At 39.4% G+C, this 21,648-nt stretch overlaps 1 protein-coding gene across 2 annotated transcripts in view; it reads left to right on the forward strand.

The window, feature by feature from the left end:
* Positions 1-3,672: 3,672 nt before the first annotated feature.
* Positions 3,673-21,648, forward strand: part of LOC119728218 (sodium- and chloride-dependent glycine transporter 1-like) — a 36,238-nt gene continuing 18,262 nt past the window's right edge. The window contains exon 1 of one of the 2 annotated variants that reach the window (XM_038200368.1): positions 3,673-4,230. Coding sequence is in view for 1 of the 2 variants with exons in the window: in XM_038200367.1 (XP_038056295.1) it covers positions 20,619-21,115 (497 nt within the window). In the remaining variant the exon portion in view is untranslated. Of the gene's footprint in view, positions 4,231-20,573; positions 21,116-21,648 lie in introns of those variants that run through there. The other variant, XM_038200367.1, reaches the window with a different exon arrangement.

Raw genomic sequence — 21,648 nt, forward strand, 5'->3', positions numbered from 1 at the left:
CTTTCATGTATTTTTGTCCCCTTCATCTGGCATGTGGTTTCTGAGGATGCACTCTTTTCATTGTTATTGTTTATTACCATGGAGACGAACAGGGCGACAAAGTGCTATACTATAGGTCATGCTAAAACACAATCTTATCGTTTAAACCCAGAACGACACTGAAATTCATTCCTGATATTTGTTCATCAACCTGTACAAACACGGGGCGTGTTTCTCCTCAACATGTTGTCGTCAGTTTGTAGAAATTAAACACTCTGTTTTATTACAGTACTGCCTTTATAATAGAAAGGGGACCATTTCCCCGGTTGTGGAGGGGGGGGGGGGTAACATGATCAATGAAGGGTAAGAGTCACTGCCACTGATCACATCAAGAGCGCCCTCAATGGTTTCAGAATCAAACGCGGATGATCAAGAAAATGATGATGACTGTAGGTGTCTAGAATGTAAATTATGGAATGAGTAACCGTCTTCATGTCGGCCAAACTAGAATTTCATCCAATAAATGTGAAAAGTCAGGTTTGCAAATTCAAATTATTTTTTGTTTTGTTTTACAGAAAACTATTTTGAGCCGAGATGGGAAAATAGTTGTTGACGAAGCAATAGATGAGGTAGAACAATTATTAACACAGTCAATTCCCATTCGACCGTGCAATACGAAAAGCCCCCATGTCAAATCCGCACTCTCATATAATCACATTATTTTCTATTTCATTAAAAAACGGCGACAAGGCAAGCCGCGCTGGCACACACAGCGGGCTTTTCTCTCGCAGCTGAGCCCCGGCGATTCGGTTGATTTCCCCTCGCTAACCCTCATCCGAGCTCCGTAGATACAACCGTCATCTACCCGCCAAGGGCAAACATCGAATACAATCCTTGAAACAAACACAAAAAAGAAGGAACTATTGGGTGTTATAAATTAGACAGCCGGAAGTGACGTCATGGGCTTCTTAGCCGCTTCCTTCGTAACTTCCGTCTATCCTCCGTGATCTACCGCAATCGCTAGCTGGCTAATAATTCTACAATGCCCCAGGGACACGCCGTTATTACGGTTTTGTTCCGTAGGTACGGGTTATGTTTTAGGTTCTAGAAACCGTTTGGTACACTGCAAACAAATGGTCAATTTTGCCCAACTTTTAACCCAACGTTTGTACAATAGTAAACATCCGTCATCTTTCGAGCGAAAAATGCCCAGCGTCCGTTGGGCAAACGCGTTTACCTAAAATCTGAGTAAAATAGCAGACGGAACAGTTGGGTTTTTTTTAATCATTCATTAGTTGGGAAAATGTAAAGAACCAATTGTTGGTAAGCCATTAATCAAAAAATGGTCAAATTTTTGACAAGTTTCGCTTTTTAATATTTTCTTAATTATTGGTTACTAAGAAGAGTCACAGGTTGGGTACTACATGTATATTGCATAGATTTGCTCAATTTTGTTGACTAATGGTTGATGTTTGCGGAATGCCTAAATAAGTGATACATGTACCTTTAAAGCGAGGCGTGTTTTTTTTCTCAATATTTTATTACAAACATCATCATCAAACAGCAAACTTTTGAACACTGTTAAACTTAAAACTTTGAAGCAAAGCGTTAATCACACTACATTAGTTTTGAAGTGATCTTTTTAAAATACGATTTTGAAAGAGATGATTAAAATTGAAACTGCAAATTTTCCCTTGATCAACTGACAATAATACGTTGATCATAATGACTTGGTGTTCAATTAATTCAGAATTAAATATAACTCGACTCCAGACAACATGTTAAAAAAACATTTGTTGATGACTTGGTTTTCAATTACTACATAATTAAATATAACTCAAATCAAGACAGCATGCTGTAAAACATATATGTTGATGGCTTGTTGTTCAATTATTTCAGAATTAAATATAACTCGAGTCCAGACAACATGTTCAAAAAATGTATGATGATGACTTGGTTTTCAATTACTACATAATTAAATCTAACTCAAATCAAGACAGCATGCTCTAAAAAATAATATATATGTTGATGACTTGGTTTTCAATTATAGTTAATTAACTCACGAACAGCATGGTCTAAAAATATATATATGTTGATGACTTGGTGTTTAACTACTTCATAATTAAAAAGGACTCGATTTCCGACAACATGTTCAAAAATTTTATGTTAACTAACGAAGATTGTAATTTCATAGGAACTGGTTTTGTGATTGTATTCATTCTAGTTTATCCTGGGAGGGGGTGTAACCCCCCCCCCCCCTCCCACTTGTAAATCAGCAACTGTACATTCGCCATGGTACAGCTTTCGTGACCTTTCGTATTGCGGATGAATACCAGGCTTGGAGTCAGTCGAGTGTATCAGTTATAGAGAATGGACGATGATATGGTGTACTATAAAGGACACCTATCTGTTATCGTCGTGCGTGTGGGGAGCTCCGTCGACGGTGCCTGTGAGCAGGTCCGTCGTGTTTGTGGAGAGGTCCGTCGTGTTTGTGGAGAGGTCCGTCGTGTTTGTGAGCAGAGCGTCGTGCGTGTGGGGAGCTCCGTCGTGCCTGTGAGAAGGTCCGTCGTGTTTGTGAGTAAAACCGTCGTGCCTGTGAGTAAAGTTTTACTCACAGGCACGACGGTTTTACTCACAAACACGACGGACCTCCCCACACGCACGACGGACCTGCTCACAGGCACGACGGAGCTCCCCACACGCACGACGCACTGCTCACAAACACGACGGAGCGCTCCACACGCACGACGATAACAGATAAGTGTCCTTTATAGAACACCATACGATGAACTTTAGATGCGAGGTAAGAATGGACGACGCCAAATTCTTGCACGAATCTTTACAGTTCCGAGTTACTTTTTTTTCAAAACAACAAAGGTTTATTCAAATGAGTGCCACTGCATCTGACCCCACTCTCCATGTTTTTTGAAAAAGTGTAGACTCGTAAAATTACTCATGCGTACATAGCGAGGTTCATGTCTCACTGCCAAAAGCAAGTCCACTTAGTAAGTCATGTCTGATAGCGACACCTTCAAATCTCCTAGCTCGTCAAGTGATACAGAAATATGTGCTCTGTATTGGAGTATGGCCAAGTTTGATGTATGATCTTAATCAAGATACCCAACAACAACAAAATGATGTGTATATTTTGATTCCCATTATATTGTTTCACTTTTGATTATTTGAGTTATTATCAATTTTGATGTATTTTGTTAAACAACCTCTTACATGGCGATTACAAAATCTTACTCAATTACAGTATGGTATTTGTTCGCAACATTATCGCTTTTTAATTTATATTACCCCATTTCCGCAATTCAATAATCGTAAATTTACAAACATTCCGGAACCCACGCCCACGGTATCCGTCACGGTGGTTCGGTACGAATCTATACTAAACTGTAGAATGATCCACAGTAAACTTTACAGGCTAATGATTTGTGAACAATCTACACTTTTAACAATAGTGTGACGTCACATAAAAGGTTTAATAGAGAGAGAGAAAAATGACAAACTGTTGTTTTCATGACTTTTTTAGGATAACAACCCAAGGACGAAAGGTTAAAATGTGGCCCGGCTTGTTGTCTGGCATGCGCTTTCAGCTTTCAGCTCCACTAAAGCGAACTGAATCCCATTCTTGCCATGTGATCGATCGCTACTAATATCACGCGTGTAGCGGAGATACACAGTTTTCCCCATTGCCATAACCGTGTGGTCTTGATCTACCACTAGACTCAGCTCGTCACACACACACGCTGCCGCTGCGGAGCTAGCATCCTGCGTTTCAATAAAAACGTCAAAAGTGGGGCGTGCATTTTGCCAAGTTCACAATATTACGGTGGGAGACGCGCTTGTACTCGACTGTTCACGACTATACTATACCGAGACATTTCACTTCGCTGCGATCGGTGCGATCATTCAGAGGGACGGAATCAATCGGTTAACCGTTCAAGACTCGAGTATCGTCCCGCGTGGCCGGCTGACTTGTATCACTATCGCCCGGAGTGCAGTCTAACTCATCCAAAAGTCTCCCCCCGCTTCTTTTCGAGTGTTGTGAATAAACACTTCAACTTCACCGTCAATGATCTATTCCTACGTTTGGTGGAGCTGGCAGTGATAGCTTAGGCATTCTTGACTTGTGGAAAGCAGGGCTGGTATAAAGCCCACAGGGTCTCGAGTGCCACCGAATCCACATCGAGCAAACCATTCGCTTCGGATTTAATGTAACAGCTTGATCAGCATCTCAAAAAGGTGAGTGTAATTTTTCAACCGTTATAATTATAGTACTAGTGTCCTTTTATTTTTACAGCAGTAAGGTTACAACGCGACCGGTTTGTACTCATCTTTAATCTTTAATGGCGTTCTAACAAAAGATGGAATTTGTAGAAATCGATATAAAATATCGAGCCCTGCGTTTATAGCTGATGATGGCATGTACGGAAGTTCTTCTTGTTCTTAATACTAGAAAGGAAGTAGAGTTATTTACACAGAAAGGATCTTGTTCCGGGAGGTATCCATTTATTCACTAATTGTGTAACTGTTTTCTCACGGTTTCTCTGTCTTATAATGCACATGACTCTTGAAAAATTGTCGTTACCTGTGTTTTTTTAATGAACCTTTGAGTTGCTGATTCTGAATGTTGCGCCTGTGTTCTATTTTTGAAACCAAACTACTTATACATGTATGATTTAATATTCTTCTGTTGGCATGGCAACCGATCATCTGCTTCTTTGGTATTTCTATTTTACAGCTGAATTGAATATTGCCATTAAAATGTTCATAAATTAAAAACAGAAACATTGAAACTGCGGCTTAGTTTAAAAAAGAAGGCGGCGATGTGGGGAGGGGTAAACTGAAGAGGAGGGGGTATAATAGGGTCTGAGCCGCGTATTATTTGTACTTCTTGAAGGATACGATTGTGAATCTATAATAGAAATCAATGCTGTTTATGTGTACGTAAACATGTTTATCTAATATTGCACTTTTTTCTCAGAATATTTCCATTCTGTTTGGCCTTGAACTTGTCCTGTATTTTTCTTTTCAAAAGGAAACAGTCCGTGGCTAAATCCGAATTGAGGAAATCTAAAATGTTGTTAGTCTTCCAAAGCTTTGATATTTCCGGTTAAAACGTGATTCCCGTACCGCTCCGGTAATTTGCGGCAAAGGCGATGCATGCATGCTCCGTGGGCGTTTTATTAAACAAAGGAACATTTGAATTTGAAGCGATTTTCGAATTGTGAAACGGAACTGGGAAACTAACAAGGATGTACAAAAGGGAAATAACGAAAAGCTTCACAATGGTACAGTAGAAGCCGATCGGGAATAAAAGAATGTTATGATTTGGTAGAGGATTTTAGGCCCACGGCAAAACCTCTGGGAGGTTTAGGAAATAATAACCCGTCTCGGTATGGAGTCCAACTATAATCATTCCTCAGGTCATGAGGTCGGCTAAATTATGGCTTATATATCACCGCAGCAATTTAGTAAATTTGGGCTAAAATCCGGAAATGATTTGGCAGTTGAGTAAAACCACCTGACAATAGAAGGACAACTTTCTTAAGTAAAGGGGGACATTATAAGCATCATGACAACCATGACATTGCGAACTATACATGCACGGCATGTCAGGCGCAGAAAAATAAACGCACCAGCCAGCATTGATTGATGCAACAGGTGAAAAAACAACTTCCAAATATGAAATTAGATCAAGGTTTTGTTTTGTTTTGTGGGTTTTTTTTTTTTTTTGATGGAAGTAAGAAGGAAATCTAAGTTGGAGACTTGACCTTTCACTTGTACTAGGGTTCGTATTTGACCGGGACTCCTCCAGGGACTTTACTGGCATAGATGGGCCCCGAGTCAACCTTGACCACCCGCGGTCGAACGTCAACAGCCTGGTAGGACTCCCGAGTATTTTTGCCTGATTTGATTTATACTCAAGGCTTTTGGTATCAACTCGTGAATTTCATCTGTCTACAGAGTTTCTGGGTTTGTTGCACCCAGTGACGGATCCTACACACCACAACTCGAATAAAATCATGATCCAAATTCACAAGTTATTTATTGCAGCCATAACGAGTTGTTTTCAGTAAAGCACATTTTGTGTGCAACGATGTGTGAAAAGTAATCTTGGAAGTTTGTTATCACGATATTGCTTTGATTATTTTTTACATCTTACATTTTTTTCTGGCAGAAAATGTGAATCTCAGCCCAAGAATAATATCAGCATCGTGTTGTTTATTTCGCTGACATTATGCACAATGCAAAATGAAATTGAATAATAATAGAATTCATGTACAAGTAATTATTTTTTATAGGAATCCACACAATGCTCACTACAGCCTTGGGTGTTTGAAGTTTTCCGTCTAATCTGAATAATGAGAACTCGATATTGTACGCCTGTTGGCTTCAGTTACTATGGAGACCCTTTTAAGACTTGGAACCAAAAATAATGTCCAAAATTTAATAAGTGCTACGCGACTGTCTGTGTTCATGTTTTGTCTTTACAATGATATGATTATCGTTGCGCTGCTTGCCTTGCCCGATACGTAAACAGGAGAGCAAAGTTCCATTACATTGGTGTTCGATCACCATGGCAACGCATTCCTTTTTTACAAAACGGGTTTCATGTGTCGTGGTTTGCGCGTTGTATACTATTTGGCGCCATATTGGTTGCCATACATGAAAAGGAGTGCACTGATCAAAAAGACAAGAAACATAAACAAAACGTTCACGCCAAGAGTTATGTTGTTTTATTTTATTTTTTACTTGGGGGTAATTATTATAATTTTTATTTTTAGGTATTTTTTCTTCAATATATTTTTTGGATGATGAATATTTCTCTAAGATAACAGTAGTCACAAAATTATCCTAACATCAAAACACAGAATACAATATATCAAAACACTTGAAACGGTATTGACAAAAATGTTGAAAAGATCCATCAAAATAGATCCTCTCATTTCTTTCCCACTCTTTAAACAAAATTCCACTGATAAGGTAAATGTCAAAATAATAATTGTATAAATTATTATGATGCTGATAGGCAAGTTATATTCGAAGCAACCTTGGCAATGGTGTGCAAACTCTCCACCCGCGGAGTGCTATGTCACACTTCATGAAAATATATAGGCCCGTATTATCCAACAGCCCAGTCCAGTGGAAAAATCCATTCACGCTGCATTATTTATACCATGTTACCCTCTAAAAGAGACCTATTTTTTCCCTTGCTCAATAAAAAACTTGTGCATAATTAATTTGTGTAGCATAGAACTCTGATGTCAAATAAAATCGAATGCATGAATGGTAAAATTAAATGCACGTGGGAGGCTAGGGTGTCAAACGATAATTGATTTTTTTCTCCTGCTCGTATGAGTTGCACTATTTTGAAGAAATAACATTAGTAACGTGGACTGTAGTTTGTATTCTGCTATTTAAGAATACATGGTTAAGGTTTCTGTATGAAATGTTAATGGTTGCTAATTCCTGAAGCGTTCCAGTACATAATTGACGCAGTATAGGAGTGGAATGACTCAACAATGCACTTTCAGCAAATGTCATATGAATTCAATGTATCGCTCGAGTTGAGCGGGGAACATTTACCTATACCAAATCGTTACCGCTTGAAACAATCGGATTGTTTGGGTTGGGGAACGTGGTTCAACTGGTTTTTTTTTTCACCGCTCAAGTTAAGCTTTCCACTAATTCATTGAATTTATTTCTTCAGACAAATGAAGAAAAAAAGTTTATGAATACAAATTGCAGGCACGTCGATCCACCGTCCCGTTGTAATATGACTGCAAAGGACAAAACAAACTACATGACATTTCTTTGATCATGCGACAGCAAATATAAACGTCAGTAACACGACAATACACGGGAAATGTCAAGTGTACTACATTTAACAACGATGACATTTTTTAAATGTTAAATAATTCAAATTTTCTTTGCAAATCATAATTTTTTTACTCCAAACAGTTTTTATTTGCTTGAGTCCGGGGAAAACTACTTTTGATTTCTTTCTATAGCGTTCCGTTAATTGGCAGAGAGGCATATAATGAAATTACCCAAGGAACGAATGCTTGGTGTGGAAGCTCTATTTTTAAACGGACCGCTTGCATTTTGCGCCGATCTCAAACACAACAAGAATCAACCGTCGGTTCTCCTCGCTTTGTTGGCGTCAGATTAAATTTGGGCGCGAAAAGAAGAGAGAAATTGATCAGGTTATGGTCTGTGTCAGGTGTAATATCGTCAGATGGAGGATGCATCGTTGTACATACTTGCACCCGGGCTGAGCTGGTTTGGAGCAAACCGCATCATTTTGATGTTTACCGTGGTTTATGCAAGTGCCAAGTCGAACCTAATCCAAACATGTCATACGAACATGTCACTTGACAGCAGGCATGCTCTTATGAACAACATCAGTGATATATTTGCAGCTGAAATGAATTAAAGCATTCGTATTTAATTTTCGGAAAGAGCCAAAGGCAGTACTATTAAACGAATGCTTTGTGTGGAGTATATAGAGCAAAATCAAATGAAACTAGAGGTTCGCGTTTGTTGTTACAAACGCAGAGTGGTCGGGCAGGCAATTTCTTCATTAAACACTGTCGAGTTGAGTTATGAATATGTTTATGTAAGAACAAAGGATCACGAAATTAAATCCTTTCCAGTACAATCAATTATTTGGTTTTAAAAAATGCATCTTTAACGGTGTGATAAATTTTAGTAAACATTCTGTGTACACATACAAGTTATTTCTGGCTAACGTCTTCATTTTGAATTCACCTTTGACCTTCCGGTAGACCCGGAAGTAAAGGTCAAGCGAGTTCACGTACACGAAAAGAAATGTTTATCAATTTGATCGCTGTTTACTCTTAGACTATATGAACTTTGTTGCTGACTCGGCAGACATAGGCCTACATAAAACACGGAAGACATGGTCTAGTTTTTTTATGTGTCTGGAGCTGCACATCAAAAAATATGGCAGCTCAAAAATAAAAACCGTATCGGTAGACTTCAGTATGGAGTTTGGAGTTTTATGCAACATACGCTTAACGCCTAAAAATAAATGAATTTTTAATGTTTTTCTTTGTCTTTGCATGGGCTAATAAAAGTCTGCTCCATAACGAAAGAATGGCACGAAAGAGTAATTGTCTGCATTTAAGGTATGAGAGGAAAACTAGCGAGGGACGATTCCCAAAAACTTCTCTCACCAGATATTGAAAGACCAATGTTGGCTCTGATCAAATCCAGAAGGAAAATATTCTGAGAATCCTGGCAAGTTGACTTTTTGAGGGACAAAAATAGGGTAAAAATTACAATTTTGCAAGTTCTAAATACATGTTTTACGCGTGTTCTAAAAAATAGCACAAGGGTGACATTTAAAACATTTTGTTTTTCTCAAGGGCGAGGATGATACTTTGGAATGATATAGTTGATTTTGTGATATAACTTTGCATTTTGGCGGGGTGATTTTTTTAAAATAAGTTAAAAAACAGTTTTTGAAGCCCCCAAACTGGCGAAAAATGCCCAAAACACAAAATGGCCTGTTACCATGGCAACGGGCCAAAAAAAAATTAAGCTCTATTTTGGTTACTTACTCAACAAGTCCTTTCATATTAAAAAATAAAACAAAAGTGCCGAGGACACTTTTACGAAATATTTACGTACAACCACACATGTTTACGAGACGTAGTGTGGACATTCCTTTGTTTTTGTGTAGTTAAGAAAAAACTCATTTTACTCACAATGTGATTTTTCTATAAACACTGCCGTGTTAAGTTATGAATATTTGAACAAAGGATCACGAAATTAAATCCTTTCCAGTACAATCAATTATTTGGTGGTAAAATTCAGTAAATATTCTATGTACACAAGTTATTTCTGGCTTGATGACGTCATTATTCAAAACCGGGAAGTGAATACTGATTTAGTTCTGAGTGGATAAATGTTCATTGTGAAGTTTAAATGACGTATGAAAGTATGACAAATATACGTGTATTTATTCGTAACAACTAACTTCTGGTTTGATGACGTCACAGTATTTGGCAGCAAAAAGTGAACATTGTAATGGATATCGTAACTTGGGCTACGAAGATATACGATGAATCAGATTTTAGAACTTATGGTCGTTTTCAAATTCTCACAGAAGTAACTTCCGGTCTGATGACGTCATGAATTTGAAACCTTGCCAAGTTATTTTTGGTTAATCAAAGAATATCAAGGAGCGATTTGGTAAAATTTGAACGGATGGTTTTTAAATTAGAAAGAGAAAACACTGTATTATGTGCCGCTAGGGGGCGCCCTTTCGAAAGATGACGTCATCACACCTTTTTTTGTCTGGCATTCCTCACTAAACACTATCATAATTTATATGTGTGTAGTAAAATGCTTCCGCTTTTGAATTACATTCGGTTTTCATTGCACTTCCGGTAATACCGGAAGTGAAGGTCAAGCAGTTTTGTGTCCGGGAACAAGAAATGTTCTCACGGCATAGTCTACAACCTCACGAAAAAACGAACACAATACTCTATTTAGTTCCAAAGATATAGCGCAAACTATTTTGTCAAAATTTGCCCTGAAATCGCTTGTAATGTAATCCCTGATGACGTCATGGTGACGTAACAAAATGTATAACATCTTCGTAGCATGGTACAAGTTCACATTAGGTTTCTGGGCCATACCGTAAACCTTTTGGAAGAAATTCTGCTTTGTTTTGATTTCAGGCTAAAGTCTTCATTTTAAATTCACCTAACTTTGACCTTCCGGTAGACCCGGAAGTAAAGGTCAAGCGAGTTTACGTACACGACAAAAAATGTTAATCATTTCATGGTCTATCCGATTACGGAATACAAACATCATTGATTATTTTGTTCAAGAGTTATAGGTGAAAGTAATTGATCACTTTTTCAGCTGAAATCCCTTGTAATTTGACACCCGATGACGTCATCATGACGCCAGAGTAATATGCACCTTTTGGGATGAGGGTCGATATATTGAAAGTTACAAGTTCATATCATGAACCGTTTAGGAGAAAAGCCGCGGAGAAGTATTGTCCGGAAAAAAAAAAAAAAGATTTATCAGAACAAAAACAGAGAGTGGTCGGGTTGTGCCCGACCACTCAACAAGTCATTCATTGAATATTAAGTAATCAACGAAAAGGGGTTCTTTTACTAGTGGCAAAACTATCATGATTAGGTCCAATTTTGAAATAAAGTCGCTTGTAAATAGTATATAACAACTTATAAAAACAAATGGAGGACTTAATTTCAGTCGCTATTACAACAAAATATAAACTTTTAACACCGGTCCACTGACGTGACCTAAACTTGTTGGTGTTGATCTGTCTGAAGGTGTAAAACGCGTGGGTGACTGACAACAACCAAAAAGGCTCTATCGTCGATTCGGAGTCTTCAATAAATACGCCCCCAACGGACACACAATTTCCATCATGTCTTGGTGTTTTGCTGACCCAGATCTTAATTAATTTTCCGATGTACGGCGTCAGTTGCTACAGAAAAAAAATTCTCCACTGCTATGACTTTAAAAATATCTCGTGTGGGCGAAATCACTGAACAATGCAACCACTTTGACAGGATTTATGCGGCAAGAAAAATGGGGTTAAACTGAAAGACTACAGCGAGACCGGAAGGACGCGGGCGAAATAATGTGATCACCAGAACGAGAAGATTTAAAATGTTATTATACAGCTGCATAATAATAGTCCAAATTTAATGGGTGAATTTTCTTGGGGCAAAGCTACACTGTTAACCGTATCGACATTTTATTGATAACCCCATACTATTGTTCAACTAACGAATATTTAGCCTTTCTTGCAACATTTGTCTTATGTTAATTACAAATAGGTCTAAGTATAATGCATGGGAAAAAATTTTCAAGAAGGGTCAAGTTTCAAAATTTAGACCTAAATTCAAACAGTTTTTCTTTCAAATTCGGTGTCCGTGTTTTATAACACCACTCTTACAAAGGACAAGCACATCATCATCATCCTTCGGCTGCGGAGCAGTCGACTACAAGCTTCTTCCAATGCTAGGGCAAGTGTTGCGATTTGGTCTGGTCGCCGCATGCCACCACTATCTCCAAGCAAGCATTGAATGTATAAGTTAGGTATGATGTGCGCTGTCTTCCTGGTCTCTTTTTCCCATGGGATGGTGTATAAAGGGTATACAATAAAGGGTATACAATTCTACAGGTTGATCGTGTGCCCAAGGAACTTGAGCTGCCGAGTTCGTACATGCTCCACAAGAGGGTTTGAGTTGGTCACAGATGGTGGCATTGGCTTGATGCTCAGAAAAATGCGGTAGCAAGATCTGGCAAAAGCATTGATTTTGCTTTCCATGTCTTTGGAGATTCCCCATGTCTCACATCCATAGAGGAGAACTGTGATGCATGTTGTGTTGTGCCAAGCACACAACAGTCCAATTAAATTCGATATTCAATCCACCTTGTGCAACTATTGGTGTCATCAGTGAAAACGGAGTGATATCTTCTCAGCCGTTTCGGAAATGACATATCAAGTGTCTTCGATATTGGCTATAATGCATCAGACCAGTCTTTCGTCAATGCAGTATGTGAAATCACGCTAGACGTCAGGGATCCCCTCTGTCATTATTAGGCTACGACTACAATAGATCTTGAGTTCCACACCTTGTCTGTATATGCAAATATACTCCCACTGAAGATCAAGTTGTATTAGAACTGCATCAGTAAACAGTCGTTGATCATACAAGACTATTGTTTTTTTTGTTTACAGTCAACTGGCTCTACATGTTGCCTGCGTTCGTTTAGCTCACCTGGGTCGACACGGGTCAGCCCCGTGCCGTTCGATTGGCTCTGACGTCATTCTCGGGCCTCACCCGGGTCAGCCACCACCATACCCTCCTCGCTCGTGGAGCAGAGTCACTGGTGGAAGTACGTCACGCATGCGTTGTTCATTCCCTATAAACAGACAGGACAGCGGAAATCACAAGTGGACTTAAAAGTTGACTTTATTAATTTGAAGTCTAAATGTAATCATTTATTGAGTTCATTGCGACTTTCGAGGCTATAATTTCAGCCCAACTTTTTTTAGTTTTGCAATTGCCTAAAAAGTGGTAAAAATGTGTGGACTACAGTAAGGGTACTACCTTTAAATACAAACAAAGAACATGACTTTGTGTCCAGGCTAAACAAATTAAAGTTTTGCGCATGCGTGGTTTTAAGAGATATTGTATATTTTATATTCAGTATACATCTCTTTAAGTCATCACATGAGCGTTTCAAAATATGACATGACGTCACATCTTCCAGTCTGGTTTCAGACCCTAATTTCATCACAACATGATCCAGACGTAAAGCAAACAATCACCGTTTTGTTTCTGATAATCCAGAGTTTTTCGTATGTACAACATTTGCTTTTGCTTCCGAATTTTCAGAAATAAATGGATTTGGAGGATTAGTATGTTATAGAAAATATTGTTAAACTGATTTGTTTCACGTTTTGGGCTTGTAGATGCTAGAAAAACAAAGAAAACCTATCATGTTCTTGTAGTCTGGTTCCCTGACCCAACTTAAGATGAAACGGAGCAATTAATACACTTTGGGGAATTGTTAGGTCAGAGAATCATGCAGTCTAGCGGGCTTGTACCCTTCACAGGTGTGTAATCAATTGCAAAGAATATTCAGAATAACTAAATATGGACAATTAAGAACAGTTTTTGAAAAATAGCCAGTTTTCTCCAACACTGGTCGGCCAACCAGCGTTGGCAAAATACAGTTTTTCTTGAAAATGTCAGCACACCGGGAGCCACGAGTTTAATTGATGCTTTAGAATGCAAGTCTCTAACAATCCAGTGAGGTATTTTGTGATAATTTGATCATTTCGTTTCTTGATGAGTTGCAAATGTTGTATTTTCCCTTTAACAGAAACCAATTAAGGCTACCCTCCTCCTCTTATTAGGAATATCACGGTGGCTGTGCATTGAGAAGCAGAACAAATAACCCTACTTATGATATTTGACACTTGGTTATAGCATGCCTATACAGCGACCCTCAATGTGTATTCTACACTGAGAAGAGAGTGCATTATACTGGAAAAAGTCGATTAACAATGCCGCCTTAACATTAATCATTTTGGATGTGCATGTACTGTGTTTGATTTTCTACTTTATTAGGGTTTATCAACGGCTAGTTCGATATGTCGATCTTGACCCTCTGTTTTATTTATCATTTACATACACAACCGACAAAAAGTGCACTGGAGGTGAAATATTATACGATGCATATTACCATTTTTATATGCGAAGGTCAAATCATCTTTGGAGAACATGGTTGGAATTTTGTATTTAAATTAAATCCGAACTTCAACCAATTAATAAGTGGGTTCCTCCAAATCAGTGACGTCATATCCAGCTGCCTACGTCACTTCCAGTTCGTTTCAAAGAGTTCGCCGCTTCATTCATCCTCGGGCGGAAATCTACATCAGTATTTCCCCCTAGGTCTTGCTGCCTGCTATAAAAAGGCCTTTCCTACCTATTTATTGTCTGATTTGTTTTGTGGCCAACAAGTAATTGTTTCTTGGACGTGGCTGTTACGGACGAGATTGTCAGGTTTGATTTGGGGGTTGAATCGTCACTTTTGATGAAGCCCTTGTCGTGTTTACGGTCAACCCGTAATATCTGATCAGTGGGTGCCTGAGTGAAGGATGATGCTTGCGTAAAAGGTGTGCTCATCCTGCGCAACCCCCGCCCCTCAAAAACCGCAAACAAAGCGGTGGCAATATAGTGGACCAACCAAAGAGAAATATTTCACTTTGGACGGCTTTTTTTTTGGTAATAGCTGGCGTCCATGGTAGATCAATTCTTTGAACCATAACAAACAATATATGGGTGGACGCCATCGTTAATTTTGACCCTATATATACCTAATTTGCGTAAGTTGTTAATCCCTGCCGGGTAATATATTTATTCCCATATTAAGGGTATATTCTTTATTTTAAATTTATTGAAAAGTTTATTTTAGTGATTCTACTAACACACCCTTACTTAAATAACATTTTCTTCAGCATATAAATGACTGAATAAATATGAGGACATAGCAACGATCCAAAATGGCTACTATTATACCCCCAAAATTGCGCGCATTTACCTTGTCTCCATATCATCAAGTAGTCTTGCCAAACCTCAGTATTGATGAGAATCAAACTCATCAGGTTGCTTATTTGCACAGTTGCCCTATTTAAATTTTATAGAAAAATCATGTGAACAATAATACCATAATGATATTTAGCTCAGCAAACAAAGCCGGGAAAACGGGTTGGTTGTCCGTAAACTGGGCTTAAGTTAGGCGAAGGGTCACCTAACGTGGGAGACTTGAATACGTTCAAGGAAATCCCCCCCCCAAAAAAAAAAAAAAATGCTTCCAATAATTATGTCAATGTCAGTTTGTTTTCTTTCCATTAATTTTCTTCTAATAATTTTGGGAATTTCCTTAAAAACTTTTTCAAGTCTCCCACGTTAGGCAACCCTTCACTAATAAGGTCAATTAACAGACACCTCGTTTTCCCGTTTCTGTTTGCTGGGCTAAATATCACAACGTTATCATTGTTCGCATCCTTTTCCAAAAGGTTTTAATATAGGGTAACTGTGCCAGTAAGCAACTTGGTGAATTTGAGGCTCATATACTGCTGTTTGGCAAGACTACTTGGACTATATCTGGAGACAAGGTAAATGCGTGAAACTTTGGGGTATAATAGTAGCCATTTTGGATCGTTACTCATAATAATGTACTCATAATAATAGTCACTTATATGCTTTAGAACATGTTATTGAAATCAGGATGTGTAAGTAGAATCACCAAAATACAATTTTCAAAAATAAAAAAACAAAATATATCCAAATATGTGGAACAAATATATTACACGGCAGGGATTAATGACTTATGCAAATTAGGTATATTTAGGGTCAAAATTAACGAAGGCATCTACCCACATCTTGTTTGTTATGGTTCAAAGAATTGATCTACTATGGACGCCAGCTATTACCCAGAACTCCACATTAACCCCTTGACGCCGGGATCATGCCTCACTTTACCGGCCTACATGCATGACTGCACAGCGGCCTTTGTCCGGTAGCTGAGCTGCACAGCCCACAGGCCGCATAACACGGCGTAACAACATACCAGGACAGATTAGCGAAAAGCGGCCAACATTGTTATTTTTCGATAAATTCAGAATATGAGCAATCCTGATGACATTTTAAATGTGCAATAAAATATGGAAGTCCAGTGGATATGCGAGTATTTCTTTTGGGTGGTACTGACAAAATGGCGGGGAATTGTTCAGCCTTGGCGGAGGTTTGCGCTCTCTGAGTGCTTTCTAGTTATTGCTACAACAGACTAGTACAATACAAAACGTGATCACTGGAACAAAAACTTTTGCTCTAAGCTAACAAGGAATGATTCATGGCTACATTGTACGAACTGTTGAAACTTCTCCGTTTAGGTATGAGAGGAAAACTGGTGAGGTACCATTGCAATTAGTTATGGCGAAAAAAAGAGAAGTGTATGGACCAAAGTAATTCTTGTTATTTCGCCCTGAGGTTACGGTGCGTGTGCCCTTGGGCAAAGCACTGAATTTGTCACTCATTGCTTCTCCCCACCCAGGTGCAAATGGACACATTCGTTTTCATAGAGCTATGGTAGTCACAAAATACGTCATCGTTATCACCGTGACGTCACCTTCGTTCCGTGACGTCACCACACGTGCCAACCAATCATTCCCATTATTATGCGTGGCCATCACCACTACTTTACCATCACATGCCAACACCACCTCAACCCTCGCCTTCAACCTTCGCCTTAAGGCCGATTTATACGCGAATATATGACGTCACAGCAGATATTCTTGCTGATAATTTGCAAAAGGTGACCTCAGTTCCGCCGCTAATGTTCTCGCATTCGTGCAAAGTATCAACCGGCATTATTAGTTTTCATTCAGTTTGGGGAAAAGACCAGCAACTTGACTCATATTATACAAGTTCAAGTTTGGCGCACTCGGATGGAAAAGAAAAGACGTAGAAAACGAATTCCAAGAGTTGTACATGGAGAATCTGCGGTTACAGCGCTAAATTTATCGGTGCGTGTGCATTTTAATCAGCAGTTAAATCTGCGTGCAGACCCGGGCAAAATAAATTGAAAGGAGGGGGGAAAAGTCGCGCTGCTTTGGGGGACCGCTACTCAGAGAAGGGGAAATGATTTCGAAGGAAAGGGTTAATTGATGGATTGGGAGTGCAGTAAGTGCAAGGCTGTTTGAGGATTCATTGGTACATGGATGAATGGATGGATGTGGGGAAACAAGTAGGTGGGTGGATAGATATGCGGGAAAACAGAATTCTGCCATTGTGTTTGATGAGCATCAAGGATACAACTTATCAAAGGGAATTGCGGTTTTGTTGTTATTCTTCTTGGTAGTCTGATCAGCATTTCAGCACTTTAAATCTCCCGTGTGCTGGCTTTAAAATGAGAGTGAACGAGAAATTAAATTTCAGTTTGCAGGAAGGGGAATAAAGAAGAACATTGCTCAAGTGACACCAGCTGGAAGTACAGGTATTTGATGTCTCATTGTCTCAGTATATGAATCTGTTTAACTTATAGTGCCCTCAAAGTATGCCTGTGTAACTTCAAGGCGACACTGAACCTCTTATCAGTCGTTTTATTACGATTATCATCATTATTGTCTCATCCTACTTGCACCTGTTGAACCTGTTGATAACCTGTATTATCTCACATATCACTGTAAAACAATTTTATCCGAGGTTATACATTATGATTCCGACAACATGTATTGCTTTGCAAAGCGCAAAACCAGTTACCTACAGCAGTAGGCGTGGTATATAGGTGGGACCGCCAACCTCCAACGACTTAAGAAAACAAAAACCGCCTCCGTATTGCCTGGCGACACAAGATGTAACGCAGTGATCACAGAATAAATAACATCCTAGCTGTATCTTGAGGATGCAAGTTGACCGCGAGGTGTATTGGAATTAAATTACGACCTCTCCGTATAGAACGCTTAAGGTGCGAAAAGTAAACCAGCGCGCAACATGAAATATTCTAGAAATGGAGAAAAAAGAAGCCTGAAATGTGTATACATATTCCACTAGTATTGTTTCTCGTCACAAGCCGCGCTCGTTTCATGTAGATAAACTCCCTTGACACTTGTTAGCATCTAACATATGCCTCATCGGGTGTTAAATCAAATCTTGATTTACTTTTTGGCCCTTTTTTATGTTGGTTGCTTAAAACCAGCCTGCGGAAAGCGACATATAGTGACGTGGCGGGTAATGAAGTTACTCGCGCCCGCCTTGCTTTCTCATGTTTGTTCTCATTAGTCGCTCTCTTCCCCCGGGGGCGTCGCATCTTCAAACGGCACACGGACCCAGCACGCGCGCACGGTGAGGACCCGGACACTGCTTAATTTTTCACGGGTGTCAGGAATCTCAGAGAGAGAGGAAAAAAAGACGGTTGAAACAGACTTGGGAGGATGGGTTTTCTTTTTATTCATGGAGTGATGATGATGTTGATGTATTATCTTTGTAATTGACTAGCGAAGCGGGGACTGTGTGACCGTTGATAATGCTAACAGTGTGTAAGGTTAATATGATTATCTTGACACCGTAGGGTTTAAGCAAGGCGTCAACAAGTCTAAGAGGCAAGGGATTTTGACATATTCCACAAAACAATTGCAAAATCAAAACCACATTGTGACAACATCGATATTTCCTTGGACAGGGCACACAGCTATGAAATGTTAATATTATACCTTTTTTTAATTTAATGCTAGTTTAGAAAAAAAACACAACATGTTGAAAAGAAATGTTGCCACCTTATATTGACATATCCTTTTCTTACAAGCCATAATATTGAATGTTAACGACCGTATGTTTGTTTCGCTTATTCATGAGACGCATTCCATCATTGATGACGTCATCGTCACCCTCACTCCTTCTACAGTTTCTTGCCCATCACCGTCTCCATGCACTTAATAGAGAAAACACAATCCTTGTTTGCAAGAATGTGTATTTTTCGGGTTTGTGATGAACCCAACACGTCCATTTGCCCAGGTATTCGGTTTGCTGGGCTTGAGTGCACGACGCCTCAAGACAGTACTGTAGCGACCAGCTTCTGTAACTCTATGCTATTACGGCTGTTTGATGAATCTCAAATTATTCTTTCAAAACTCAGTGATGGTCTATTTTCAATTCTTTTTTTTCTATTTAAATTTACATAATACCTCAACTGGACCCTTCGCTCAAAATAATTGAATTTAAAATTGGCATTAGAAACTGCTAAGGAAGCTTTTTCGGTGTGTGTGGGGGGGGGGGGGGGGTAAGCAAAAATGTTGTTAATATTGAGGCAAATGTAAAAATTGTTGTGCTCAAAAACACAGAAAATAATTCATCAAAACGATCAATAGCTGGGAGAACAATGATCCGTGTGATACAAGAACGGTTTGAATTCGGCCCGCGTTGGCTAATTTTCTGGTGAATTGTATACATGATTGTTAAAAAAAAATACAGGACGAGTAAATAATGACTTTCCGTAAAAATAAGTTAATCCGAGGTCAGTGCCTCGATAGCAATACTGCCCTAAAGTGGAAATAATAGCCCAATCCACACCCTCTCGTAACCCTGAGATTTGTCTTTTGTGTGCGTGAAGAAACCAGAGCATCCGATGGGACATTCATGAGGATGATTTATGGCATGGCCATGGGAGCATGATGCTCCTACCTTACATGAAATCAAATCAAGAACCGATGCCTGAGAAGCTGTCTTTCCTCAAGGAGCGGAAAGCTATCAGCTATCACTGGAGGCAAAGCAAACATCTTATTGAATTGTCAAGAAGAAGAGGAGAAAGATTGAATCTTTTATACGAAGAGGATCTCTCATGTCATGCTTTCCGATGCATCAGGAACACCAGGCCAAGTTGCTTGTTATAGCGGGGCTGAACCGCTAAGGGCTTCTTCGTTAACCCGCCTGATATTTGGTGTTATTGCTTCCACCATAACTTCAAAAAGAAAAAAGGTCGACTGAAAACCAGTTTTTGTTACTTAGGGCACGCGTTTATGCCTAGTAAATGTGCCAGTAATACTGTGGGATGAGATGTGGCGATTGATTTATCCTTAAAGTGACTGTCTTGAACATAAACGTCCTCTCAAACACCTTACCCTTACATTCAAGGAGGAACCGAATGTTTGTGACCCGATTAGTGTTACTATTAAATTGTAAATAGATGTCCTTCGAAGATGCTCAAGTGATCGAGATGAAATGAAGAAAATCGATTACTCGACACCATCTTTGCCGTTTACAATGCTTTCCTTCGAAACACTCGACAATCACTTAGCAATTATCGATTCCTTGTTTGACGTATATCGGGACAAATCCCATACAAGTACAATTTATTTATTGTTCCAACATGGAGGAAACCAACCAAAAGCTCTTGTGTCAACTTCGGGAACAAAAGAACTCCTTTGCAGCCATCATTTAAAATTGATGAGGAGACCTGGGAAAAGTTTTGCCGAGAAGTTTTGTCGATGACAATAAATAAGGAGGATTGTATTTAGGTTATACGAAGACATTTGCAAGATGAGCGGGAAAGCGGAGGATGTGCAGTTAGTGGCTGAAGAAGCAGAGAAAGCGATCCATGAGCAAGAGGAAAGATCTGAAAATACAGGCTTGGCTGTTAGAGAGGAGGTAGTTGAAGATCGAGTTGGAAGTTTGAAGGAAAAGAAGGGAGACAGTCCAGCCATGGAAGGAGCAAATAACGAAGCTTTCCAGGAAGTCTGTGATGAGGACCAACCTCCGAGGGATGTAGGGGACGTCAGCATGCAGCCAACGATGGAGGAGCCCGACCAAGCTCGTGGGCAATCCACCCTTAGCGGGTCGGTGGAAAGCCTCCTGGACAAATCGGGTATGATGGAGCACGCGGATCAGCTGGAATCCAACGGGTATGAGAGTATGCAGACCTTGAGTCTTGCTAGCAAGGAGGACCTGATGGCTAGCGGGTTGAAGCGAGGACACGCTAGCCTGATGGTGCATCTTACTGCAGTGAGACAGGAGAGGTTGAAGAAGGAGAAACAAGAGTAAGTGTTGGGCTGCATTGAGGAGATGATCTAACCAGAAAATAACAACATCATTTTCTCGGGCTCTGTTGTTTTCTTCCTGTATCCCTAGACCTCAATTAGCAGCAAAGAACATTCTCAAAGAGTATACTCGGTGTAATGGTTTGTACCACCATGTACACAAGATGGCGAGGAATTTTGCTGAAGGAGGGAAGCCCACAATCTAGCAGACGCCGCAAACAAAGCTGTGAAACACCTATTTTTAAATCCCCCCCCCAAAAAAAAACAGTTTGCAGACACTAGATTCAGATGACCATCTTGACCTTATTGTCCACCCTTGCTTCTCCAAGTTATTTCAAATTCAATTCTGTATAGAATCATGTCAGAAGTTTCAGACAATGTCGATTTATTTGCGTACCTGAACATTATTATCAGGGACTGAATGGAGACGATTTGTTTTACACAAGAACGTGTTATGCAAGAACCAACGGATATAGTGTAGTTAAAGGGAAAGTACAACATTTGCTTTTGCTGCAATTTTCAGAAATAAATGG

Source organism: Patiria miniata, unplaced genomic scaffold (genome assembly GCF_015706575.1).
Source record: "Patiria miniata isolate m_02_andy unplaced genomic scaffold, ASM1570657v1 HiC_scaffold_20, whole genome shotgun sequence".
Lineage (NCBI taxonomy): Eukaryota > Metazoa > Echinodermata > Asteroidea > Valvatida > Asterinidae > Patiria > Patiria miniata.